This window comes from Falco biarmicus, chromosome 3 (assembly GCF_023638135.1).
Source record: "Falco biarmicus isolate bFalBia1 chromosome 3, bFalBia1.pri, whole genome shotgun sequence".
In the NCBI taxonomy this organism is placed as follows: Eukaryota; Metazoa; Chordata; class Aves; order Falconiformes; family Falconidae; genus Falco; species Falco biarmicus.
Genome location: NC_079290.1, coordinates 110,531,401 through 110,558,372, shown reverse-complemented (window position 1 = coordinate 110,558,372; position 26,972 = coordinate 110,531,401). Strand labels below are relative to the sequence as shown.

The 26,972-nt window shown below is 47.3% G+C and overlaps 1 protein-coding gene across 4 annotated transcripts in view; it reads right to left on the bottom strand.

Moving 5' to 3' along the window:
• Positions 1-3,487: 3,487 nt before the first annotated feature.
• PAX7 (paired box 7) overlaps positions 3,488-26,972 on the bottom strand; it is a 100,435-nt gene continuing 76,950 nt past the window's right edge. For 3 of the 4 annotated variants that reach the window (XM_056332158.1, XM_056332160.1, XM_056332159.1), the window contains exons 8-9: positions 7,576-7,822; positions 3,488-3,603 (exon numbers count right to left, since the gene is read on the bottom strand). In XM_056332158.1, coding sequence (XP_056188133.1) covers positions 3,488-3,603; positions 7,576-7,822 — 363 coding nt within the window. Of the gene's footprint in view, positions 3,604-7,575; positions 7,823-14,610; positions 14,677-26,972 lie in introns of all 4 variants that reach the window. The other variant, XM_056332157.1, reaches the window with a different exon arrangement.

Here is a 26,972-nt window from a genome sequence, read left to right as displayed (position 1 = left end):
TTTCATATTCCTCTAAGAACTCTATTTACAGCAGTGCCCGGGTGTTCGCGGACTTTCTGGTGAAGGTAATTGGCAAATAGGTTTCTACAGTGCTCCCTCTTTTTAATCTTTTTTACTTCTGCGGTCCTGCGCTGTGCGCTGAGCTCAGCTGAAGTCCTCCTTGACAACACGCTGGCGGCGAGGACCGACTGTCCGCCGTTGAGGGATGCTCAGGAGACGCGTGTGCACACACGGGAGAAGAGATCAGAGAACGGCGGGGAGAAGAGAGCTGACAGGTCTTTGCGAGGGGGAGCAGCGGACAAGCAATTCTCATGACAAACTGAAACTCTCCTTCTAGTTTAGCAGGCAGCTAGGAATGCATTTGGTCAGCAATTTCAGTATAAAGAACAAGGGGTTGTGACTGTTGGGGGTAGATACGGGGCCAACAGTCACCGTCTACAAATTTCATCTTCCAGTGGCAAGGAGGGTGTAGATTTGTAGGTGCTCCCAGATGGGGTGATTATCGGCATTTGGCCTCTTAAATACGATTAAATGAAGCACAATCATGTGCTCTGTTGTTTTAGCAGTTGGCTCAGGATGATACTGAGACACTGGAGCAGATTCAAGCAGGTGCTTCGGTCATTAATCCCTACACGAGCATCCGTCACGGAGACACCCTTGCTCCCACCCTCAATCCCCCAGTTCAGGTGTGGCCGAAGGTTACTGTTGTTGAGAATGACATTTAAGCCAGGAATGGAATTCTTTAGATCAGCTCTAAAGTGTAAACAACATAAACCAGCAGCTTTTGTTTCTTTCTGAGATCTCAGACTGGCACAAAGCAGGGAGAGCGCGTCAGGTAATGCAACCGGTCCCAGGCGTTTTGGCTCTTCAGTCACCTCAAGGAAATCGGTACCTTTGGCCTCACCTATTCGTCCAGCTGTAGGTGCTATACATTGCCCTGAGAAAGGATGTGAAGAATGCAAGCCTCGAGAACTTCAAAAGCTTTGTGAGCCAAGGAAAGACTTTAGCAAGCAGGGGGAAGCTTTATGTCTGATACAGCTGGGCAAGCAGAGGCTGAATTGGGATCTCTGGAGCATAAGTAACAGCAATGCAGCCTCTGGATGCCGATGTCGCCCCGCAAAGGACTCCTGCACAGAAACATGCATGTGAGAGGCCAAGCTGGTGTATGAATATGTTTTTAGGAATGTAGAGTGGGCTCTGTCACAGCCGTAAAGCAAAGCTGATGAAAGCCAGATGTGGCTTTGATAGGATGCTGAGCAACATAAGCAGCAAAACTCTGCTTTGGTCAGAACAGGTACTTGTCCATATGGCTCAAGAGAAAGTGGTTTGGTGGTTCATGATAAATGATGCTGGGGCAAGGCAGGGGATAGTTCCCTAGAAAAATGTTGTTTCAGCTGCAAAAACAAGATCAGATTATTTGGGAAGGACGGAAGAGGCAGCAGCAACAGAAGACAGCGCAAGGGGAGCGTCTCCTTTAACAACATAGAAGCGTATGCTAGACCAGAACTCACCCCACCACGTGGTCCCCCATTACCACCAGTGGACAAAGCAGACATTCATTATGGGAAAGCAGACATATAAAATAGTAAGTGTGTTATAAACCCTAACAGTCTGTGGATGACTTTAAGTACTGCCTGTTGCCATTGAACTTTACACATCAGCTACTGGCTGACACAGATTCTGTGTCTCAGGGTGGTTATCGCAGGGACAGCTTTCCTCGCCCTCTCCAAGTCAAATTTCAGCACGTTCTTGAATGGATCCCTCTCAACACAGGAAGGTGAGGGGGGAAAAAAGTCTGTAATATTAGACATCTGCTTAAGAATAATCTAGGATCATCACAACATGCAAAAAGGAAACTATTTAAAAACCCATGTGGGCCATGACTTGGCAGTAACCTCTTATTGTTGGCTGCTTTTATCTGAGCAGCGTGATGAGCAGAATTGTGAGGCAATACAAAAGCGAGAGCACTGGCCGCCTACAGAAAAGTGGGGTGATAAATCCAGAGAACAAGATCTGGCTTAGAGAGAGACAAGCTCCACGACCAAAATGAAAGCAGAGGGAAGGGACTGAGAGATTTGAGTTGTACAAAACAGTACGTGAAATAAGAGGGGTGGGGAAGAGCCAGGAGGATGGACAAGGGGAAGCATTTCTCCTGGCACCTAGAGGACAAAGAATGCCGTTGGTAAGGTAAACCTTTTCCTGCAGTACAAATAGGTGCAATGCTGCAGCTGAGAGCACCTTTCCTTCCTAGCTGCTGTTAGAAAGACTCTTCAGGTCATCTCCTCTCTGACTCCACGGCTACATTCATCCCTCAGTGAGAGGCAGCTGCGGGAAAGCATCTTCAGAACAAGCACCTTTTTCCTCCAGGTGGCCCTTTACTTGTAGAAGAACCTGGCTTTGCGTACTGACCCCTCCAAGCAGGCAGCTAACGAACACCTCTGACTCTTCCCTCTCCTGTCTTAGTTCTCATGGCCAGCTTCTCTCCTGCTGAGCGAAAGAAGGGCCACTGAAAGTCCTTGCCCTTCTCGACTGGACAGGCAAAAGCTCCAACACGACCGGGTGCCCCGATGCCCTTCCTCTGTGTGTGCAAGGCCAGCGGTCCCTATCGCATCTCCTGCTGCTATCTGACGCCTGTGTCTTTTCAGTGATAATCAGGTCTAAATTGGTCCCTAAGAGGAAAAGTAAATGTTGCTCGTGCCTGTGCCCATAATCTCCAGTCCTCATGCAGCAATTTACATTTACACTTTCCAAAGGTCCCAGGCTGGATGGCCTTACATCCTGCCCCTGCTTAGCAGCAATCTGGCCTGCTTTGGCCCTGCTTTGGGAAGCCACCAGTGAGAACGGAAGGGTACAGTGGGGTGGGGAAATTTGCTGTCACTTTAATATATGTTTTTCTGGTTTTGATTGTGGTTTTGTGTTGGTTTTGTTGTTGTTTGTTTGTTGTTTTTTTTTTAACAAGTTCTTATATTTGGTCCATAGGTCTTCTGTGGTCTTGAATTGTATCACCCTTAATGATCAGCTTGGTTATTCCTTCCTATACAACATTCACCAAATTTACAGCAATGGAAAGAAAAGGAAACAAAATGAAACATTTCTTTTTTTACAAAGAAAAAAAGATCAATTTGGCTTTGACTATGCCAACTACCTAGATCAATGGAAAGTCCTTAAGTGTGGGCAAAATGCCATGGCCAGGTAGGTTAGAGGGAGGGCATGAGCTCGGGGTTAATAAATGTACCCAACCCGTTGTCTCTGGCCACAAGAGGAGTCAGGTCACAGAGGCCAGGCTTGCCTCTGAGAAGAGTGCTCCGGGAGGAGCTGGATACTTGGAGAGCCCTCCCTCTCTTTCCCGTCTCCTTCACAGCTCAAGTTGATGCGAGGTGGAAGGGAAGGAGTAGGGTCCGGGTACAGGTAGATCCCTGGAAGGCTGGTGGTGTTTTCTCCAGTGGTACCAAGTTGCTGGAGTGGGTTGTTGGCACAGTCGGACTCTTCAGTAAGCTTGGCCTGTCTCTACTGGTAGGAGGCCCAGAACGGCTGAGTGTTCTCCGAGCTTCATCCTACGCTGTGTAGACAGACTCACGTTCTTGGCCAAATAATCAACAGCGGCTGAAGAGGAGGGGGGAAGAAAAGAGGGTGAGAAAACAGCAAAACGTTAGCATTTAGTGGAAATAAGGCTTTCAGCATCAAAGGGTGTGTAACCAACGGACCCTGCCGACTGACTCTTGCAAAGAGAGGCCCAACACAGTGGCTGTCACAGACATGGGGGTCCTGCTGCACCCCTAGGAAAGACTGCAGGCAGATGATGGCCCTGCCAGAAACACCTGACAGGTGCTGCTGGGGTTAAGTGCAGCTGCAGCGTGCAGAGTACACTGCACATGCTGCTGCAGTCCCTCGAACCGCTCTGTGAACCTACTGAAAAGAGCTAAAATTCTACTTCTGCCATGGAAAATGGTGTTTCCAAGGGAGCTGCCTGAAGATGAGCCTGAGCAGAAAGCCAGCAGGCTAAGCTTTCCAGCCTCACCTCCCTGTATCATCGCACAGCGGCAAAGCCAACTCCTGCACTCAGTGATGCTGCTGTAAATGATTCCAGAGATTTCACTGGGAGCTCACCAAATCTGGACAAGGCTTGAATCTGACTCATCCGCTGCATGCTGACTCATTTCTGCGAGCTCTGCCACCTGCCTTCATTCACCCTTCCTAAGGGAAAGTGCTTTGCTTATCTCCAGCTGGGAGAGAAACACAGCCACAACTCCTGAGGCAATGCGTGAACCTGTACCCCAGCTCCCCTGACTGCCCCATGGTCTGAGGGGGAAGAGGACCAGGGCAGGATGGTGACATTGCTTATTAGCTGAGCTTCAGTCAAAGTCTCTCCCTTTCACTAGCTTTAATGTCTCAAATTAGATTAATAAGGAGCTGGCAGGAGACGTACAATTGGTGCCAATGAGTAAACAAATTTCAGCCATCAACGTCTTGTCAGACGCCTGCCCCAGAGGAGGTCCCTTCCAGACACAAATTCTTATTAGACTTGTCATATCTATTAGAATTCCTTTCACGCTTCTGCGTTCCATCACCGGCATCATTAACACAGCTCCGGCCTTTGGGAACCACAAGGACCACATTAATCTGGCATTTCTGCTCCTCACTGGCTGGGACAGCGAGGCTGTGCGAGCGTGGGCAGGCTGGCACGCTGGCAGCGAGCAGGCTTGGCGCAGGGTGAGTTATCCAGGGCCGGAGCGATGCCTGCCGGGGAGCCCAGCTTCTGCAGGCGGCAGGGTCTGAAAGGAGCGGAGTTAGGCAAGTGGAGCTGGCTGACTGGCACTCCTCGGGGACTGGGATCTGGGATCCTGGAGCGCCGGGCTCTGTAATGGTGCACTGTGGTGCCTCTAGCTTCAAGGGGGGTTGTACAGAGGATTAGATGCCAAGCTATGGCGCTTGTCCAAGCCTTATCAGCTTGGTCCTCTGGTATTTCAGGTAAACGTATTAAATAATGTCTTGGAGAGGCTGGAGGTAAAGAGGAAATTCACTCCTCAGGCACACTGTGGGTGCATGGTGGCTGTGCCTCTGTTCCTGTTGTCACCCGTGCTCTGGGTGAATTCAGATGGCTGCTTGGGAAAGGAGGGAGGTGAACGGCCAGAGCCGGCCACCCCACTCTGGGCAGTATCCAGCAAAAAGGAAATTTGATGGCAATCCCATCCTTCTATAAAAACCCAGGCTAAACTCCCAATATTGTTTTTTTTATGCCAGTGGGAAGAGTGGCTTGTTGGTTTAATACAGTGGAAACCAAAATAAAACCAGAAACTTACCAGAAGTACTCTGGGTGTTTATTTGCTTATGGGAGAAAGTGTGGTTTTGTGTTTCTAAAATAGAGAGTAAGAAGGAGAGAAAGTGGGGATAGAGAGATTCTCTGCAGGCCAGGTTGAAAGCCAGGTACCAAGGCTACAGAGCTCTTATTTACAAGCCCTGGTTACGTCCCTGTTACACAGAGCCTGCCCCCACCATAACAACCCCCCGTTTTTATTCTATCACAGTGTTCACTAAAAAGAGTTTTGATACTTCTGTGCCGCATCATATAAGCAAGAAACACACGATTTGAACTGAACATCAATAAATGATCTTCTGGAGCTCACCTCAAACTGATGGGCATTTAAACAGCATTTGAAAAGAAGCAGTGAAGAATTAAAAAGCAGGAGGAGTTAGAAGTACCTGCTAAATACAACACGCACTGAGAAAGACAAGGAATAGTGGTGTTGTATCAAGGTCAACTTCATGTGATTGCTCTAACAGGACTAATTACCAATGAAAACTGTTTCCTTGCATAGAGATTATTATAAATGGGGGTCATTATAAGAAAGGTTTATAGAGGAGTGGACTTATGGACTGCCTGTGCGGAGCTGTAAATACAAATATCTATACATACACATGCACACATGTGGAATTAGCTGCTTAACATAGATCCTCCCTTAGAACAGCTACAGCTGGTTGTGCAGCATTGCCATGCAGCGTGGCATTGGCTTTGGCTGTAAGACCTGCCACCCCACTGGGTGTGACTCCAGCTCCCAGCACTGGGAAGCCCTGGCACTGTGGTTGGCGCATGATGGTTTCTCACCTACCTTCCTTGCCCCAGCAGGAAGAATGCCTTCATGACTACCTCCCTGCATGTCTCTGGGCATGGGGCACATCTGGACTAACTCTGTTGACCATGCAAGACTTGATGCTGGGCATAAACCTGTTGGCAGCCTGGACTCTCATGACTATTAACAGGAAAACGTTGCTGTTCTGAACCGAGCCCAGTGGGCTTTAAACTGGACTTGTAAATTGAATGGGTGTCCAGCAGGACAGAAGCCATGCGACAGAAATCAGGAAAGGGGGACAAATAAAGCAACATAAATAGGGCTGTGCGAGCAGTTTTTCATCAGCACAAGGAGAGGCCCAAGTAAAAATTCCTGCAGCAAACCAAGACAAACCCTTCTTTCTCTTTCCTCCTCCTTTGCTGGTCTCTCTCTCTCAGAAAATGTAGCTCGTCCTCCTTATTTTATTTTTTACACACATGGGTGTGACTAACGTCTTGCCCAAGGGAATCTTTATTGGAAATACATGGTATTGGAATTTGTTTAAGATTTTTATCAATAGCACGTGTGTCCAGCCTCACATCCAGAAGCGAGGGGAAGGTCAAGGGGTCACAGATCAAACTCCCGAAAAAAAAAAAAGGGAGGGGTGGGGGGAAGCTGCTATTGATCCCGTCTGCTGCCACAGCCGGTTCTCATTTAGCTGTAGAAGTTAAAGACATTAAAGGGCTGTGACGGAGAGGGGAATAAAAAGCCACAGCCAAATGGAAGGAAAGGTCACTAAGGACAAGCTCTGGGCAAGCAGGAGCGCTCCCGGAGGAAGAGGATGCACCTTTAACCCTCCGCAGATCACTCTCTCACACCACCACACTTATTATTAGTTTAACACCGGCAGGTGAGCCCTTTGCCAGGCTTGCTGGTGGTTTTGTGACCCAGCCATTCTGGAGGAGAAACAGACTCTCCCAGGATCCCTCTGCCTTTCAGGTTTGAGGTTTAGGTTCAGGATTACAATTCCAGTCTCACTTCAGCTTTCACAGAACCACAGCCCAGTTGACAGGCAACGGCTTAACGTATTTTGTAGCAAAACCTCTGAGCGTGGACGCAGCCCTTGCCTTACAGGGGGCAGGGGGGAAAGCAACACATATAGTTCTGCATCCTAAGGGACGGCATTAAAATCCCAGCTTTCCTTTGGCTGAGCAGGGTGAACATGTTGTAGGGCTTTTGGAGAAGTAAGAATTGGATATGGGGAAGGAGAGAGGTCTGGAAGTTGTCCTTTTCTAATAGAAATGTTTTACCTCAAGTGTTTCAAGCACTTTTGAATTGGACTGCGAGGGTGTTGGGGAGGCTGTGTGGAGCAATAACCATCTGTGTCTGGTGAGTAGAATCCCTTTTTTCTCTCTAGATGGACAGATTTCCATGGGAATCCCCTCCGATACAATATCCATACTTTCTTACATTTGCTCCCTCTCTTCTCCTGTTCCCTATGCAGGGGGAATACAGTCAGTGCACTTACTTTGTCCGTACTGTCCGTATTGGTAGCCAGCCACCGGGTCCACACTGTAACTGGTGGTGCTGTAGGTGGGAGGACAGTAGGACTGGGAAGTCGGGAGGCTGTCCACAGACTTGATGGAGTCACTCCGCTGGCTGCAGCTGGCAGAGATGGAGTTGGTGGTGTCTAAGCCACCGTGAAGGGGAGAGATGGAGAAGTCAGCTTGGGGTTGCGGAGGAACCCCGCTGGGGTTGCTCAGGATGCTCATCACCTGGAGAAACACAGGAGACAACACGTCAATGTCTGGAGGAGAAAGGGTAAGCGTGCAGCTGCCTTCATGCATACCAGGGAGAAACAGCCTGCATATAATGGTGCTCTATCAGTATAATATACAATATCAATAGAGGTTTGGCCAGGCTGGAGAATGAAGGCCTGCTACCATCAAATAAAACCTCCGCAACTGGCTCCTCTGCATGTAATGCTTTATTTCAAAAGCTTACTAGGGATAATTCAGAAGCTGCTGCCCAGCACACTCAATCTTTGGTCTGTCTTTGCTGACCTGCCAACGTTAGCTGTGCTTTTCAGCATGAACGCTGGAGAAAGGAATAAACGGGACAAACCCTCTCGACATGCACTGCCGTAGGCTGGCACGTCTCCCTTTCTATGCCCAGCCCTCACAGAGGAAGAAACACATAAGACAAGGAGCAAACCCCCTTATTTTCAAAAAGGGATGCTGAAGACTTTCTTTGGAAGTTTAAGTGGAGCTCGGTTTGCAAAGGTCCCTAAGCAAACCAGATGCAAATCCTTTCTGGCTTTGATGCAGATTCAGCTTTAGGGACTGAAATGTCAAAGTTCTCTTTACCCTCAAATGTTAAAGGATAACAGGTCCTGGCTCGGCTCATTTCAGTGTAGTGCTTGGTTTGAAAATGTAATTAAATTTGCACACAAGCGATCTTCCTGCTTTGAGACCTGAAACAGATGAACTTTTTTTTTCCCCCCCTTCTTTTGCAGCGAAAATGCCAGATTTGTTCCTGCGGGTGAGTTTGGGGTAAGCCGCTGCCTACAGGCCTTCACACAAGGACCCTGATCCCACTAGCGCTTTAATGCAATTGCCTTCTGCAATCAGCAAAATTACCCCCGGGCTGCCAAGTTAAGAGTGTAAAGAGTTTGCAGAAGCGGGGCTGTGGTGAGGGAAGGAAGGGAACTCCTGATGCCTCTCGGTTGATCTCCGCAGCCGCCGCAGGCGTGCCTTGCCGTATTTGTGCTGGGGAAGGGGGGGGAGAGGGGACAGCCAGTCACCTCGGGGGGCCAGGCCAGTGCTCAGATGCCGAGCGGCTGAAAATCTCCAAATTTAGCATAACCTTATTGACATCAATTAAAGTGGCAAATTGGAAATATTTGGAGCCTGGCAAGTGGTAAAATGAGCCCTTTATCCCCCACCAGCGGCCTGGTGAGCTATTGTGCAGAGGATACATTCTCTGCAAGGACACAAGAGGGGTTGTATAGAGCGGCGTCCCCCCTTCCTGCTCACCCCGACACCTTCCCCATCCCCTCCTCCCTCACCTTCCTGCCGGAGCAGCGGCTTAGGCTGAATGACCAGCTACGTGCTGCTCTTTGCTTTCTAAAGCTTCTCCTCTTGCCGGAAGGCCTCAGGAGTCCTGCAAAGATGCTTTCCCTTGATGTCATGCCACCTCCCGACTCAGCCAGACGGAGATCCTTCCCAGGCATTTGTCTGGGAGGGGAATTTGGGAGCAGGGGTGGCTGGACCCCCGTGGAGGGGGAGGCAGTGGGGAGGGACTGGGGGGGGCCGGGGGGGGGGAGTGTGTTAGTTAAAAAGCCTGGAAAATCAATCTAACCCCAACCACTGGGTTTGTCTGCCGTGTGGTACAGAGGCACAGGAACGAGTTTTGAACAAGCAAAGTAAAAGCAGTGTAGCAGCAGCAGCATAAATCTCAGGCAGTGGTCATTTAGCTGCTCCTCCTTCAGGGGTCTGCAGCCTGTGCTGAGCTTAGAGTTTGCTGCTGGTCCCCAGAAGTTAAAACTGGCTTAGCTGTCTCTACGCCACGGGGCAGACCGAGTCTAAATTATCTCCAGCTCTCCAGGCCCTCTGGGCACAGCTTCTTAATCACAGTGATTAAGCCTCGAGGTATCTAGATGAAGTTGTTTAGCCATAACACCGTGCAAAGTGTGCAGGTGGAACTCCCTGCCCCATGACAGCCCAAAGACTGAAAGATGGGGATGAAGAAAGGAAATTGCATTTAAATATGCAAGAGAGTAGATTAATATGAAAATAGGGCTGTCATGCTTTTCTGTGTAGATGTAATGTAAACCTCTCTGCCTCCAGGCTTATGCAGCAGGGAAATCACGTGAGTGCAGCCTGAAGGTAGGTTTCCCAGCTGCAAAGTTATTTGTGACCTTCCACTAAAGCTGGGTCAGGAACTTTGACCTGGCTCAGCTACGAATCCCCTCAAACACCCCTCGATCCCACCGGCTGCAGCCAGCTCTCACAGCTTCAGCACCACCTTAGCTGCAGGTGTTACACCCTGTGCACCTCTTTGCCCTGACAGATAACCAGGACACTCACATATACAGCAGCCACAAGACATTATTGGGTTTCATTCGCAAGCAGAATCAGATGTTTAAAACAATGAACATCCTTCTTGCATGCGCCACGATACAGTCATATGAATTACGAGTTATTTGGGGAAAGCTCCACCTTGGGCAGCACAAAGCTGGGCCGTTTCACTTCTCCCTTCCTGAGCTGTCCAGGGCTGGCAGTGCTGCCTGACCAGGGATGTGCTGCCCGCACCGCCAAGCCCTGCAGGTGCAGAAAAGAAATTGTGCACTATAAAATGAAGGGCAACTGGAACCACTCAGAGACCAGAGGGTTTTCTAGTGCTCTCCCTCCTGGCCAGCTCCCCAAAAGAGTCAGCTGCTTTATATTACCCAGAGAAAATAAAAGGCTCTTAAAGCAAGCAGAAGTCATATTAACACTTCCGCTAAAGCCTTTTTAAAAAGAAAGCAATGTTGGTAAATGAAACCCAGATTCACACTCTTCGGGTTCAGAGGAGCTGAGACCGGAGAAGACACTTGCACAAATCCTACTAAAGACATTTAATTGTCTTTAATCAGTCAGAATCAGGACTGATTTCTAATCCCAGCTCTGCTACTGACTCACAAGGGTTTGTGCAAGTCACTTAAGCTAGGACTCAACTCAACTAACCTTAGGCATCTGAAGTTAAGTTTCTAGTCTCTGCTAATCCTCTAGAATCCGTCTACAGAGAAACTGACACTTCTGAAGGACAATTCATCCCCTCCTAATACAGGCTGAATTTCCTCTGGCAAAACATAGGTGCGCCAATATTTCATCACAACAATGCCAGGGTGGTGAATGGGTATGTAACTCTGCGGAGGCTGGAGAGGAGAGATGCTGGAAGGTGGTTACAAGATGCACATCCCTGCTAGGTGCTCCCATGGAGGCAGGGTGGTCTCAGAGCTGCAGATGAACGCTGACAGAGGCTGAGCCAGGAACCCCAAAGATCTCTGTTCCTTCTTCAGCAGCACTGACGGTGGGAAGCATCTGCCTTTTCCAGGCACGCTGACAGCAATTTGGAGCTGAGTTCCCCTGAAACTCTGTTTGCACAGGTTTATCAGAGGACAGCATCCGATCTCCCCAACCCCAGGACAAGAGTAAATCGGAGGTTTCTATTCCCTCTCTGCTACACAGCCACCCAGCATGGCTAACCCTACACAAGCCCTCCAGCCTCAGCAGGCCCGTGTTATCTGACTTCTTGTTTCAGCTGGATAAACTCATTTTCCAGGCAACTTTTGAACTCAGGAAAGTCTGGGGCATCTGGAGAAATCCCCTCCTCAAGAATGCAAAGTCCTTTTACCTTTTCTTTTTGACCTTGCTTTCTTATAATTTATTACTTCTTGGTGCATTATCATCACTAACTAAAAATCAATACCCACTTCACATCTGTAAGGTTTTATCTGGAGGGAAATCTGCTACCTGTCCATCACAGTGATTGACAGCCTTCCCTTTCCCCTCCCTCTCGTCAGTTGTCCCTCTCCCTTGCCCCATCTCCTTTCCTTTTGCTGCTGTCCCAAATCAGTCACAGGCGTGGCGTGGGCTTGCACTTCGGGGTAAGTCAATAACAGCCATGGTGCTAGGAGCCTTCAGCCTTGTTCCTACCCTTTCCGGAGGTCATTTGTCATGGGGGAGAGGGGGGTAGGGGTCTTGATGTGTTGGGGAGACCAAGGTTAATGCACAAAGACCCTCCTGGATGAAAGAGCCAACCCACCCCCCCTCCCCACCTCCTGCTGCTGCCTCCCTCCCCACCCTCATCTCTGCAGCTCCCCCCTGTTCCTCCCCCCCCCGGGACGTTTCATCACTCTCTCCCCTACTTTAAAAGAAGGGGAGTTAAAAAAATGTAATTAATTCCCTCCATTTCTGAGCTGGCCCTCAGGGCCTCTGGCCGTGGAAACTGTAGCAGGGGAAATGTGCACCCTTTATGATAAACGAATGCGGCTTTGGAAAGGGAAGTGCAATTAGGGCCTTCAATCTGTGCAATCAGGCCTTCAGATTTTAGGTTGGGGGGGGGGGGGTTGGGGGGGGGGCAGGAGGGGCTCAAGGGGCAGACAAGCAATAGGGAGACATACCACTTAGCTGGAGCAGGGTGTGAGGACGTCAGGGAGGGGAGCGGGCGGGTGGCAGGTGAGTTCCATGACAAAGCCTTGTCCCAGCAGACCTGGCTGCTGCACCTCTGCCGTCAGGAGCTCTACAGCAAATACCAGGGCAGCCCAGGCCATGCCAGTCATCCTGAGAGTCCCTACACCTCCTACCCTGCGTTCCCAGTTTGCTTTAGGCTTGCTAAGATACCCAGCTGATAGAGACATCAGGCCCTGACCACAGCGGGCTTTATATCTATGCTTCGTGATGCTGCGCTGCCCCACGCCCAGGAGGACACGGAGGTGCTGCGAGGAGATCAAACTCAAGCAAGCAAAACGATGGGGAGGCAGGAGCCTGCAGACAGCATTTTGCAGAATGACCCCTGATTCTGTGGTGTCTCCATTTGTGGACACCCAATTTGACACAGCACAAAGCGTCCAAAATCAGAGGCTGCCTTAGAAAAATGCTGCATTTAGAAACTGCTGAGCCTGGCTAAGTTCAGAATAAAGGGAAGACGTAATGATCTGCAACTAGCTGAAGGGTGTTAACTCCAGAGAAGCTGCCGGGTGGTCCCAAAGGAATGCAAACTGGATACCAGGCAGAAACCAAAAAGGAAAGGTCTCTTAGCAGTCGGCAGTATTTCTGAGGCTGTGGTACAGCTTTCCTAGGAATGGGTAGAAATCCCGTCTCTTCAGGAAAGGCTGGAAATGTGATCCGTTGGAATATCTGATACTACATCACTAGGAAGTTCTCTGTTACAAAGAGTGTTTGTAGGCTGAAATCTCTGTTTCAGCTTCTGTGGTGTTAACATTTATGCCACTTCCTAGGGAACAGAAAGTGTGACAGGGGCCTGATGGCTGCGCTGGGAAACAGGCTGGATCTTGTGGATTCACTAACGACATGCACCAAACTAACAAAGTTCCTCCACAAGGGCTTGGACTCTCTGCCATTTGTGGTTGATTCAGCTTCTGCTCTACATAGGTCATGCTCTGTCCTCCAAGACTTTCTTAGCTACTTGGTGGGGACCCAGCTTAATCTTTTCCATCTTTGTTTTGCAGCCTGTTCAGCTAATCTTTTCCTTCTCTCTTGCAGAAGGCAACCCTTCCTCATATTAATGCTTTTTGATCTCTGTGGATTCATTTTCACTTGGTGGGAAGAGGAAGAGTCGATTATTCTATACATACATTAAATGGAAACAAAATGAAGAGGTGACTGTAGGACTATTGAAAGCTGAAGAAAGAGTTAGGAGGAGATAAATACAGTTTCCCCAAAGATCTTCACTTGAAAGGAGGATAAATATATGCAAATATGCCCCTAGGTAGGACTAAAATGACTTATGTAGCAATCACTAACACTGCACTCACAAAACCAAGCAATTAATTTTGAATATTTTCTAAATCACTAGACCCAGATGAGTTGCATCCCAGTATGCCAAACCAATCCGGTAAGTACACCCATTAAATTTGATTTTGCAATCAGACCAAGGATCCAGACAGTGCTTCACACTTCTTGCACCCAGAAAATGCCTGATCTGGGTAACAGCAGTCCCTCGCATCTAATGTCACTTCCAACTAAATTTTGGAGCCGAGGGAGCAAACTTCACATCAGCCTTCTGTAAGAGTAAGTACACTCGCTCCAAGCACAGTCCTGATTCACACTGGCATAAATGAACATGGGACTCATCTCTCCCCTTCATTTTTGTTGTGGGTTAAAGTTTAAAAAACCTGATGCTCCACTGCCTCATCTAGCCAGTAGTGCTAAAGAGAACAGTGTTAAGAATACAAGCTAACATCATCTTACAAATCTTTACGCTGCGGCAGGACTCTGGGGCTGAGGTGGCTGCTGCTGTATAAGAGTATTGTCTCCGTTTCCTAACCTTCCCCACTCCATTGGAAAATACGTGGAGGCCAGAGAAATGCCTTTCCCAAGGCCACACAAAGTGTGTCAGAAGCAAAGCCGGGAACAGAACGCAATGTTCCTGAATCCCTTCTGGTGTGTATGGGACATATCATACCAGATCCCTTCAAACTGCTCAGAAATGGTTACTGTGGGCCTGTGCTTGAGCAGTGGTACAGTTTGGCAGTGAACAATAAACCCAGAAATATCATCAATGCCTTTCAGTGACTTAAAACATCTGAAGGATGTTTTAGCGCCATAGGGGAGTGGTCTAGGACACAGCGGGTGAAATGGAGATGAGCATTTGTGTCCTAAAATGACCCTGTTCACTTAACGGATGAAAAACTGCCACACACTCATGATGGAGAGGGCTTGGGGAGATGCTGGGGGTGAGATGGAGCTGAGGATGCAATGGTGAGCTGCAGCAAAGCAGACCAATGCAGGCTGCACAAGGGGAGGATTAAAAAAAAAAGGCGATGGGAAGTTATTACCTGATTGTTCAAGGCTATGGTGAGGTTCCACCTGGAGCACTGCATCTTGTTTTGGGCACCCTGCTTCTGTAGAGATGTACAAATTATAGAGAAGGTCTAAAGAAAAGTTTCTAAGCTATACAAAAGAATGGGAAGGTCTTAGCTATAAGGGTAAGAGAAAGTGATTAAGTCTGGATGTTCTGGGAAAGAGGAGTGGGCTCTTCTTGCAGTGGAAATAGCGTAAGGAAATTGGAAGTACCACAGGGTTATACATCCACTAAGGGCTACGAGAAACCCTGCAGCAGAAGTGTAATTTGGAGGGGAAGGGCGGAGGCATCACTGTGAATAGGAATTACATTAAAACTGCTTGATCTAGAAACATGAGCCACTATCCCTGGCATTAGGGCACACAACTCTCCTATCACTTACATAAAAGCAGATGGCAAAGTTTTTAGTAGTCTGGATAACCAGAGAGGAAACAAAAAGCCAAGCTAGCGCGGGCTGTTTGAGGCAAAGGGGGGTCCTAGTTCTATGGGCATCAATTTCACTACCAAGCAGAATCAAGTAACATGGGCTCACCCCTTCCAGAAATGGGAGACACTCAAGCCAAAAGGCTAACTAGCACCTTACCACCCTGAAATGTCAAAGGGGTTTGATTTGCATGGACCGCTGAGCATCTCCCCCCTGAAAATGGGCAGTTTGTGCTTTACTAACCACCAACTTCATTATTCATCTTCTGCTACCTAAGCATGAAGTGTTTTTCCTGATTATATTGCAGTTGCTATGACATTTCATATAACAGTAACCAAAAGAAAGCCAATGCTCCCCAAACGTGCTGGTCAGCAAACTGAGCCCCCCCACGTTCCTTACTTCTAGGCAGTAGACTGCATTAACAGAAGTCACCACAAGCAAACTACGCTGATGCTGTTCTCCCCATGAATACATTTTTCTGTGAAGGCCAAGTGAATACATTGGGAAGGAAAGTCTCCACAGGAAAATCCCTTTGTTGAGATGCAGAGCATCTCTGGGCAACTTGACACAGGGTATTAATTCCAGGAATACAAATCTTGCTTGTGGCATTTTGGAACTCACAAAGTCACCAGGGATGAGAAAGCAGAAATGCACAACCATGGAAAACTGGAATTCCTAAACTTTTCCAAACCAGCAGAAGGAGTCAGGTTAGGTTTGGTTTTGGAAATGGGCTGGACTTGTGCCTTTTCTTCTGCACCTATTTTTCCATTCTTAGGTAAGCTCAGACATGCTGATGGCAGGCAGGGAATGAAAAGCTTTTGGGGCTTGGGGAGAGATTAAAAATAGCAAGAACTAAACAAAACAACATACACCAATGTTTCCTGCTAAATCAACCCTAAATCTAATTACTGTGCATCTGCCTGATGTGAATAATGGCAGGGTGGGGAGACCATGCAGTACAGCTAAGTCCCAGCAAATTAAAGCTGGTTTATAAACTTCTGTTATTCCTCTCTTCAGCAGCCCCACGCTGGCAGAGACTAACAAAGACAAACCAAAATTCACAGAAAGGTCTCCTCTTCCCCTCCTCCCTTTCCATTTCTCTCCCTCATTTTTTTTTTTCTTTTCCATTTCTCAGCTAAGCTGATCTGTGCTCGCTCACTATCACAACCCCCTGCGGACACTGGTAATGGAGTGCGGGTGCTGACTTACTGCTTCGAAACAAGATTTCCTGAGATCCTTTGAGTCTGCTCCATGCCCCCCCTCGCCTGCTTTTCTCTCTCCGTCTCTCTCTTTTTGGAGAGTGGAGGGGAGCCTCTATAAATGTGAAAGGAGCTGCACTACAAAGAATCCCCCGAGTGGCATATCCCAGCCCCAGGCGAAGCTGCTTGGTGCACTGATAGTCCTGCGTATCTGCTCTAGGACTCCTCTTTCTCTTCCCCTCCCTCTTTCTCTGATCAATCAAGGGCTGTAATCAGTTAAGGTCCAGCTTAACTGCAGTGTAAGATACACCAGTTAAGCAAAGCCAATGCCTCCAGGGTTCCCATCGTAAATATGGAGAGGTCATGGGGAGATGAAATAAGCCTGATAAGTTCAGCAAGTGCAGGGCTAACTAGGCTCGCACCAAACACTTAATAACTCAAGCTGGCAAAAGAATGGAAGAAAGAGAAAATCAGAAGTGATTCCTATTGCCAGCTCCTCTGCTGCTTGTTTGCTTTCTCTCCCAGTTCCCTGCTTTCCAGGGGGAGTGCTTGGTGCATTTTTTAAGGTAAGGGTTTTTCTTTGCAGCTCACCCTAATGAATGAACAACCCAGATCCCGCTCCCATCTGGAAGTGCCTCAGCTCACTTTGGATATTCTGAAGGATGAATTATTCAAGTCAAGACCATTTTTTCTTCTCACCATAGGAAAATCACAGCTCCTGAATCCAAGGCAATGCCTTTTGCAGCCCTACATAGTGCCATGTGCTCTCCCTTCGGACTCCTCTCTGCTGCTAGGGAGCACTGTGGTATTTTCAAAGACAGGGAGCTGCTTGCTTTTGCCAAGCACGAACCCCAAAACCCTCACAGGATCTGAACTCAGGGATAATGGAGCTGCATCCACCAAGGTGCAGAGTATTAGTGTAAACAAATAGCAGAAAAGTGGGGATTTGTGCTGAAAACACTGGCTTAAATAGAGGATCACCCTTAGAGCTAAGAAGTTCTAGCTCAACAATCTCTTTGCCTGTTTTGCTCCATAGTAAGGCTTTTCCTTTCTCTCCAGAAATTTCCATTCTCAGAGATGGTCCAGGGAAAACAAGCCCTTTGTATTCATAATTTGCAATCACTTGTACACAAAATTCTTGTTGGTCTGGATCCAAAGAGCTTGTAGTTCCACAATCCACTTCTTGAAGAGGAGGCTGAGGACTATCGGACTGTCCAGGGGACTTGCCTGTGCAGGACAAGCTACTGTCTGTTTCTGAACCCCAGAGCTCATTTCTGCCCCTCAGATGTGAGAAATCTGGCAGGATTCGATCACCATCAAACCCACCCCCAAATTCTACCTGGTCTTAATCCAAAACTCATATCTCTAGGTGAACACAACATGAGGTTTGGATCCAAATACCACTGCGTCGGCTCCCGTTTAATTGGACATTGGCCCACTAGGCATTACAGATAGGGGGGAAAGAAAGCATATAGGATTTATTAAAAACGATGCAGACATACAAAGAGCAGAACAAAATCTTTAACCAGGAGCGATAAGAAAGCCCTAAAGGATTTGAGTTTAGATAAGTATCCCTCTTTGAGTCCTCCAGCTCTTTAAAAGCTATTTGGACTGGAGTTTTCCTGTGGTGTTATAGGTGCTTACTTAAGCAGGGGATGAGATTAATTCTTCCCTGGGTATTTTGGCACTCCTGCACCCGGGGTCTGCTGAGGAGCAGCACAAATGTCGGTAAGTTTGCAATGATTATTTGAGTAACAATCACAAACAGGTGAAGTCTTTGAACAATAAAGTATAAATGTATAAAGCGTAAAAGCATAAAGCTGAGCTAACACATCATTAACTGCACTTCCTTCTTATTTGTCCAGCACAATTTCATTTCAGCTATGTCTGATGGCACTGCAAAATAAAATATGTTTTAGAATTATAATATGAAGCCACCAGGAAGCGATCTCAAGCATCAGACTAGTGAAACACCAATTTCTGAAACCTTGCTCTTCTTATGAATGTAATTTACTGCTTTGAACTAAGTGATTTTTAAGAAGAAAAAGATACACTGATGAAAGGTAGCTGTCTGCTGGCAAAGCTACGTCTGTGCCAAAGGGAAGGGTCTTACCTCATTAAAATTAAACCTCTTCCAAACGAAAACAGCAATACATTTACTAAGTGGGTATGTAAACCAGCACATAGCTTGCTCTCTTGTACAAATGCAAGCAAAGAACTTTATACATTAACCCCACAACTCCTGGCTGAGCTACAAGCTCTCTTTTCTGAAAATATCTTGATCAAAAGCCTCCAAAAAATGGCAAATCCTCTAACTTGCTGAGTAGAGTGGTGCCCCTCACCTGTCCTCCTTGCTGCAATGCCAAGGGCAGGAGTGAAGGTATCGCACCCTTGTATTACTCAAGCAGAGTTTTTAAGGCATCTCCTGCATGCAGAAGTTTAAAAGCATACAAGCTACTGCTGATCCAGAGATAAATGGTGGAAAAGGGATTAGAGATACTTAGCAGAGGAGAGGGAAGACTCAGGAAGGGCTGATTATTTTAAAGATATGACTATTTAAAGATAATGATTGCATAAATTTAATTAATGCATTTTCATGCTGCAAATGGCCGTTTTGTAATTAATGTATCTGGCCTCGCTAAGCATGGGAGATCACATCTCCCAGCCCCCCCTCCCTTCTCAATTCCCCCCTCCGCCTCTCGTTTAATGAAAGACAGAAAGCAGATGACAGAAACAATTTGTCAGCCAGTACGGGTGTCAGATGCCTAATTGGTTGCGCTGAGTTAGTGGAAAGTAAAGGGGGAGAGGGTCGAGGCTGGGGGGGCTCTTTCCTCTTTATCCGAGGCTTCAGGGTGGGTGTCCGTATTGGTGGCGGGGAGCGAGGGGGCGAAAAGTGTTTCTTGTTAATTGATGGAGATTAGGACACAGATTGGCTGTGGCAGGGACTGGGCAGTGACAAGAAGGGGACAGGAGAGGCTGGTTAACACCCGTGCAAACAAGCTGCCATATCTCACAATACGTTAAGTCCCAGCAGCATTGACAACACCAATGGTTTTCTCCTGTGCTCCCCGCTCCCACTGCACCCCAGTACCCCCCGTCACAACTGCTGGGGGAAGAACTTAGCACAGAGATCTGCAGCCCTGGGCACAGCTCTCCTCTGGTTTGCACTCTCCAGTTTGGAGAGGAATCAGGACCCTGGCGGAAAGTTCGGGATCCTGGGGAAAGGGTGCTGTGCATGGGAGGATGCAGGGCTGAGGCCATGGGCAAAGCAGAAAGACCAAAGCCCAAAACCAAGATCACTGCCTGGGTCTTACTTGCTCAAAGCCTTGCCCTGGGTTCAGACCAGGGTGTCAGTGTTAGCACGTAAGAGATCCTCAGAAAATTTGTGTCCTGTCTCCTCCCATCCCTGCCCCACCAAGAGACTGTCTTAAAAACTGCAAGATTAAGTAAAACTGGAGTTAACGTATGTACCAGCTGGAGCCTGAGCTTTGTGGGTGCATTTGGGTCACCAGTAATAAAGCGTCCACCTGATTAATTCTCCTCTGGTCATTATGTGGAGAGGAAAACCTCCTGTCCACACAAAATGGCCCAGGAGTCTGGAGCTTTCTGTATCGGGGAGCTCACCCCCTGAACTCCAGCAAGAGCTGAGCATCTTGACCCTTCAGACACCCCCCAAGAAAGTAGCAGGACAGATCACGTGCTATCCAAAGTCACACCTACGTAAAAAGCAGAAATGTGTCTTCTTTCTGCAGCATTCTTCTTTCTTCAAAGATTGTGGTGACCTGCTTTAATGTATTTATCATCAGCCCTAGGCAGCGTGGGGCTGCCACCTCTCACCTTACAACTGGAAAAATGAGCCCAATAAAGGCTAAAACTCAAGATGGTGCAGATTTATGGGGGAGCAGGAATCTGAACAACCCAAAGCCAAGGCTGATGTCCTCCTTCCGGACAGCCTTATAATAAGTTAAGCACAGCAATGAGGGGAACTTCAAAACATTAGTGCCACATGATGCTGTTTGGTGTATCTATAGGCCTTTCCCTGGAAGATACAAGAAAGTTTTACAAAGGTGGCAACAGCTTGATCAGCTCTGTTTCACTGCCACACACAAAAAAGGTGGTGGGTAGCAAGGCATGGGGAGCTAAAAATAGAAAATGTTGAGTTTTCATGCTGGGTACTGATCACATTTAAACATGCAGCCTGCAGTAATGAAAATACTATGAAGCTTCTGCATTATATTATAGGTCACTCCAGAAAAGGTTTACAAAGGGTCGACAGGTGATGAATAAATACTATGAAAAAGATAAACAACATTTTCTTTTACATGAAAGAAAGCCTTTCAAATAGCATAAATGCAAATGGAAAGGAAATGGGTGAGGGATGCACGCGCAAATACAAACTTCTCATTGAAAGATCAAAATGAAGTAAAACACTGCAATTTGTAACAAAAAGATACTGAAAATAAAATATCCAGCTGCAACATTTTTGTCCCTTTGCTTATAAAGAAAGACAAATAAGCCCTGCAGAAAGTGTTGAGTGAAATGAAACCATTTTGCTTTCCACAATGTCCCAGCAACCTGTCCCCTCATCTGTGGTGATCTGTTATCCTTTCTACCGCAGGGTAAGCGTGTTACAGACGCACCACAGGACTTGGCAATGTATAATGAAGCCATTCCTACTGCTATTTATTTGTGTTGCAATGACACAGAAGTGCTGTAGTCAAGGAGCATGTCCCACTCCTCAAGACCCTGCACAAAAAAGCAGCAAAATCCAAAAGCCCCCAAATGCCAGATATTTCAGCTCTGGGGACTGGTTGTCTCCCCTCAGGCCTCGCTCTCTTTCTGCTCCCACCCCAAGAAAGCAGATCAGAAGAAAAGGAAAGAAGGGGAATGCACCAGATTCCTGAATCTCTTCCCCTGCAAAGTCAAGAGAGTAGAAGCCAAGTCTGGTCCAACTCTAAGAATGAAAAAAAGGGCCTAAGGTGCTGCAGATAAAATGGCAGAATGGGAATTATTAATTAACCTCTTCCAAAAATTCACCATGCACAGGCACTGAAGAAGTACTCTGCATTTACTCCTTCCACAAACACAACCCCCACACACCCTGGCATAGTCCTTCAGCCTCCTGTGTTGAGTGTGAACCACTGAGCGGTGGAGCTCTGCTGACGAGGAATGTGGTCTATTGTGTCTTAAAACAAATGCTAAATGATTACAAGCACTGTACCGGCTGAGAAAAAAAGCAGGCTGCGGTGAGTTGTGCCTGTCACGTCACTGCTCCTGCTTGGCAAATAAGTTCTAATGCACAATTGGTATTTATTAGATGACATACAACAACTGCCTCATTAAATCAGGGCTTGAGTGTAGGCCGGAAGTCTTAATTTAAAGTGTCACCAGCTATTGAAATCAGATGGTTTAGGCAGGAGCGGAGTGAAGGGAAGGGGAAAAAAATTGGGACCTCAAGAAGTAGGAAACCGTCACCGGTCCTAACTCACCTTTTGAAATGGGTTGCGATTTTTATGCTGGTCGGGGCACTGGTTCGAAAAATATTTGTTCTGCATTTGCTTTCTCTACGTGCACTTTCAAACTCTCCCCCTAATAAACGGTTGGGCACCTTTCTGTGTGTTTTAAATGCAGTGTCGAAAGCAAAGGTTAATGCTGGAGATTGCATTCCAATTGAAAACGCGGCAACCGGTAAATTTGGTTTGTTTAGAGTGGAAATGCTTGAACTGCTGTAGATGGGTGGCGGGTGCGAAAGCATGGGGAGAGGGGGGTGGGAGACGCTCCCTGCGCCCCAGCTCCTCTCTGGACAAAATTAAATTTCAAAGTTTAATGAGTTGCGAAGGGCGCTGGATTAAAAAGCCTGGTCCCTGCGCTGCCAAAACTGAAGCAGTGCGATGAAGAGAGAGAGAGAGAAAAAAAAAAAAATCCCACCGAACCCAAAACGTCAGGGAACAGAGCAAGTGAAAAATGTCAGGGCAAATTGCTCTTGACAGTGTTAATATCTGCACCTCATAGCAATAATTACATGTAAATAAATAGTGAAATAGCTCTCAGCTGGAGTCTGTACTCCGAGTGCAGATGCCACTAACAGCCAGCTGGGGACCTTTCGCTCTTCGACTGCCGTTTCCCCCCTTTCTTCCCTCCCTCCCCCCGTTTCATCTATGCCAGAGCAATTGCTAGCGACTGCAGATCTGTTCACAGCCCTCCCCCCTTTCTCATGGCACCGTGTTCGCTCCCTCTTCATATCACCCTCCCAGCCAGGGGCTGCTGTCGGCTGTCAAGGAAAAGTACGTTGTTTTTAGCCCCTTGCTAGGGGAAAACAAGCTTTACTGGATTCACGTCTGGCCATCGCATGAATAAAGCTGAGGGAATGGGAATGGCGTGGCTGACTATCCTTCCATCTCTGTGGGCTCCTAAAAATGTCAGGAGGGATGGAGCTATCTGTTTCAAGCACTGGGATTATGTTCTTCTTATCACCAAGGTTGTCTATATTTCTAAAGGACACCAGCGAACATACGGTTTGGCATCAGGATGCAAAAAGATGCTTCATTTCCACAGGAGATGCATCTCCCACTGCTATCAGTAGCATCCACAGAGATTTATAAGCCTGAGCCAGTGCCTCCAACCCTTGCCCCAAACCCACACCATTCCTTCCAAGGGCATCACTGCAAAAAGCTGCCGAAGAAATCATGAATGATATTGAGAGGGTGAAAATCATGTGAGGCCCAGGAAAGCACCCTATGCCACATCCTCATGCAGAGTTTATGTTTATGGTTGCTATCAGCGAGGACCCACTGGGCGAGGCAGAGCTCAGCCCCAAGCACTGTGGTTGTCCCCAAGCTCCCGGCAGCTCCAAGGAGAAAATTCCCATCGTTTCCCAGGCACTCGGATCATATGGCCAAAGGGCTGTGGGCCTCTGAGTGGGGAGGCAGGAAGGGAAGACTCCAAAGGGCTGAAAATAAACAACAACTGCACAGGAATATGGAATTACTAAATACAAAGCACTTTTACAGAGAAGGCCTTTTGGGCTACCAAAGGGCCTTGACAAAGTCTCAGGTTCCTACCTTACATTTAAACAGGATAAAATCTCTGTGCCTCCATTCTTGGCCTTGCAGATAACAACGTTCCCCATGGGACCGCGAGGAGAAACACATCCCAGGATGATGAGATGCTCAGATATTACGATGAAAGTCTTAGATAAAGTTAAGCTCATTATTTTAGCCCTATTCTCTTCCGCTCAGCCAATTTCTCTCTCTGTGCCCTCAGTTTAGCTCCCAGCCCTACAAGTCTGGGTCTAGTGGTGAGCCATAGGGCTCTGCTAACCATTTAGGAGACCCGTGATGCTCACTGCTGAATGAAGCTGGCGTGTGCCTGGCCCCGCCACCAAAAGATGCCATGCTCTCACGCCGACACAGCTCATTAGCCACTCCCTAATCAGCATCACTCCGGGGCCAAACCACTAGACCAAAGCAAATAAAAAAAAATAACCTGCCACTGATAGGAGGGAGACATTCCTGCTGAACCACAGCCTTGTGTAAGGGAGGAAAGCTTTGAGGCCTTTCCTTTCAGCTAATGAAATTCACAACACCACCCCACACTGCACTGAGCAACAAACACAGCTCCATTATTTGGAAAACAAATATGTTCTTTAGAGCTTCCTGGTTGTCAAACACCTTTTTGTTTAGCTCAACAACTAATCCACTTATCAGAGGATAAAGCTGCCAGTGAATCACCAGTATGATAAAAGCATGCACAAAATTAGCAAAAATTTGCCTATGGCTCCTGCACATTTAACAAACACCAGCTAAGAGAAAAATGATTCCTTTTTTTTTTTTTTTTTTTTTTTTTTTTAATAACTGAGATCCCCATGAGAGATTCTGTCAGATAGTGGCTTTTATTTTGCTTGCAGTTTTTTTTCCCCTCTCTCTCGCTCTTCCCATATAACCCAAGCACTGAGGCTGGGAGATGCTGGGAGCTGATATGAGATCCACGGAAATTGGCAGTATTTGAATAAGCAATAGATGCAGCCAGGCAAAATTTTAATAAGTTAGGGGGGTTTTAAATAATAATAATTAAAAAAATAGCACTCAGGCATTGGCTGCTTCCCTAGAACCTCAGCGCTGCTGGATGCTTTGCTGCTCAGGAGGTTTTAACACCTATAGGATTCCGGATTTGTCCTTCCCTGCTCTTCAGTGTGTTTTGTAGCCCTTTGTGATATTAGTCTCTCTGCATTCCTGCATGGCAGATCCACACTAACTTTCGTTGTTACACAGATGGGGAAACCCCTGCAGACAAGAGCAAGTAGTTGCCAGAGTTGGGCCACCAAGTCAGCAGCAGGGGACATCAGTCCAGTGACTTCCAGTTCTCTGCTGCCACAAACATTAAACCACCTTCCCTTTCTTGAGCTTTTCCACTAAAACCTTCGGCAGGACCCTGCACAGCATTAACTGGGCAAATGGGATTTAACTACTCTCTGAAATTCACTCAGCTACGTAAGCCTTGGGGATTTCTCCAGCGTGGATGTGTGCAGAGATGTCCTGGTGAGATTTCTGGCATTTCTGGACACTGTTACAAACCAGCGTGTGTGAAAAAGGGAATGAGAAAGAGGGAAAAAGACTCAGACTCTAGCAAAATACTTGTTCCAATAAAGACAAAATATATGTCTCCTTAGTCCAGGGCACTCAGTAGAGTGGGATTCAGTTTTTCTGAGGTCTGACCCATTTTCTGAAGATTCCTGTCTCTCTGCACTCGTCATGTAGAGCATCTAAAATGACTGAGCCCCTAATGGAGTGTGTTAGTTAAGAGGAATGAATTTGTGTGATACTGTGCTTTGTTACCTTTAAACGACGACAGTCTGAAAGGGAGAATCACCACAGCATGACCATGTGGCCTTCAAGATTACCAAAATCATGCTAGCATAGCTGTTACTGGTCAAGAACCCACACAAGCTGACTGACGTACTTAGCAGCAGCCAGACCTCGCAGAGCTCACAAACCTCATCAGAGCCCACCTCCAAAGGCTCAGGCCAGCTCAGATGATGAAAATGCTCCCTTGATCCTAAATCCTTATTTTTTTTGTACCACATCATCCTCAGCTGGACATTTGTGTCACTGTAGATCAGCAAGAAGATGCAGTTAGTTCAGAACTGCACCATAGCAGCCGTGCTGGGAGAACTGGGGGCTTTGAAGGTTTCTGACTTTACTTTCTGAGTACGCATCTTTACTTGAAAGTACTGTCAGCATGACAAGTGCTGGAGGTGAAGATCTGCAACTGTTCCAGGCCATGATCCCACCGCAAGAGCTGGAATGGACAGAACCTGATGCATTCCAATATTCTCCTTTTTTCACCCCTAACTTTGCCTAGGCTTGAACGGGACTAGAGCACATGACGACGGGAGCATTTAGGGGAGCTGGGAATTAATCAAGAGGCACCCACCTGTCAGGCTGGTATCTGGAACTAAATGGAAACACTTGCTAGTGCTTGACCTCTCGCCCTCCAGACAAGCCTGCGGCTCTTGAGTGGTTTGAGAAACCCTCTTGCAGGGACTGCAGCTCTGAGACCCCGGGTGAAATAAAGCAAGGGGAGCAGGCAAGGAGAGACACAGGAGCTGGGTTATGAGCAGCGGGGGAAGGAGGAAGAGGCTGTAGCTGGTGGGATTGATGGGGAGACCGGCAATCTCCTGGCATAGCTGGGAGAATGTAGCTGGAGAGCTGGTGTAATGACACGGACACAGTGGGGAAAAAACAGAGCATGCAGGCCAACAGCAAGAGCTGTCTGAGGCTCAGTGCTGTAGGTAAAAGAGGCTGGATAGTAAAAGACACTGGAAATATTTAGAGTCACATATCCCCATGACTTTCCATATATCCCCTGGATGGGATCTGTGATAGGTGAGATATATTTGATACATCAGTGCATGCTGATTAGCAGTCCAGCACATGTTTCAGTGTTAAATCAGCCTTTCTTGTAGTTAATGGAGGCCAAAACTCTGTGCTGATGATTGTTCAAACAGCGAAACCTGAGGCAATGCTAACTCCACTAAACAGCAGAAGAAAGCCCTGCATGCATGCCAAGGGATTTTGAAATACCAATCTTAAAGTATGGGATTAAGATCTTAATTTTTAAAGAGATGTAGGGCACTTGCTCTTTAAAATGCATGAACAGATTCTAAGCTGATATAAAATGGCTTGGCCACTCTGATAACATTGACCTCAGACCCAGATGATGTGACCAGAAAGATGCCACCTTAGTTCTGACTTTCAGATTTTCAGTTTTAGGACTTCTGTGGTGTCTATGTAAACACCTGTGAGAAGGGAAAGGACAAATACTTCAGGAAAACCAGCCCTTTCCACCAGACCCAATACTGAGAAGAGAGAACAATACAGAACAAGTTCGCAACAGTGCAAAGGGGTTGGGACACCCAATGCCAAGCTGCAGCATCCTATAAGTTTCCACACTCTAACAAGTGCAAGTCAGTTTGCCAGTACAAAAGACACTGATGTTCCCAACAGGAATCTGTTACACCTGCTTCCTCCTCATCTGAAATAAAAACCTCTCCTTTCCTCGGCAGCAGAAGTCACTCAAGCATTGAAGTTACCAAGAGCCTTAAGTCTTGCCTGTGAGAAACCTTAATACTTCAGTTCAGCTCCCCCAAAGGCCCCTGGATCTATATGGTATGGACAGAGTTTCTGCTAGAAACCTGCTGGAGCTGGAACACAG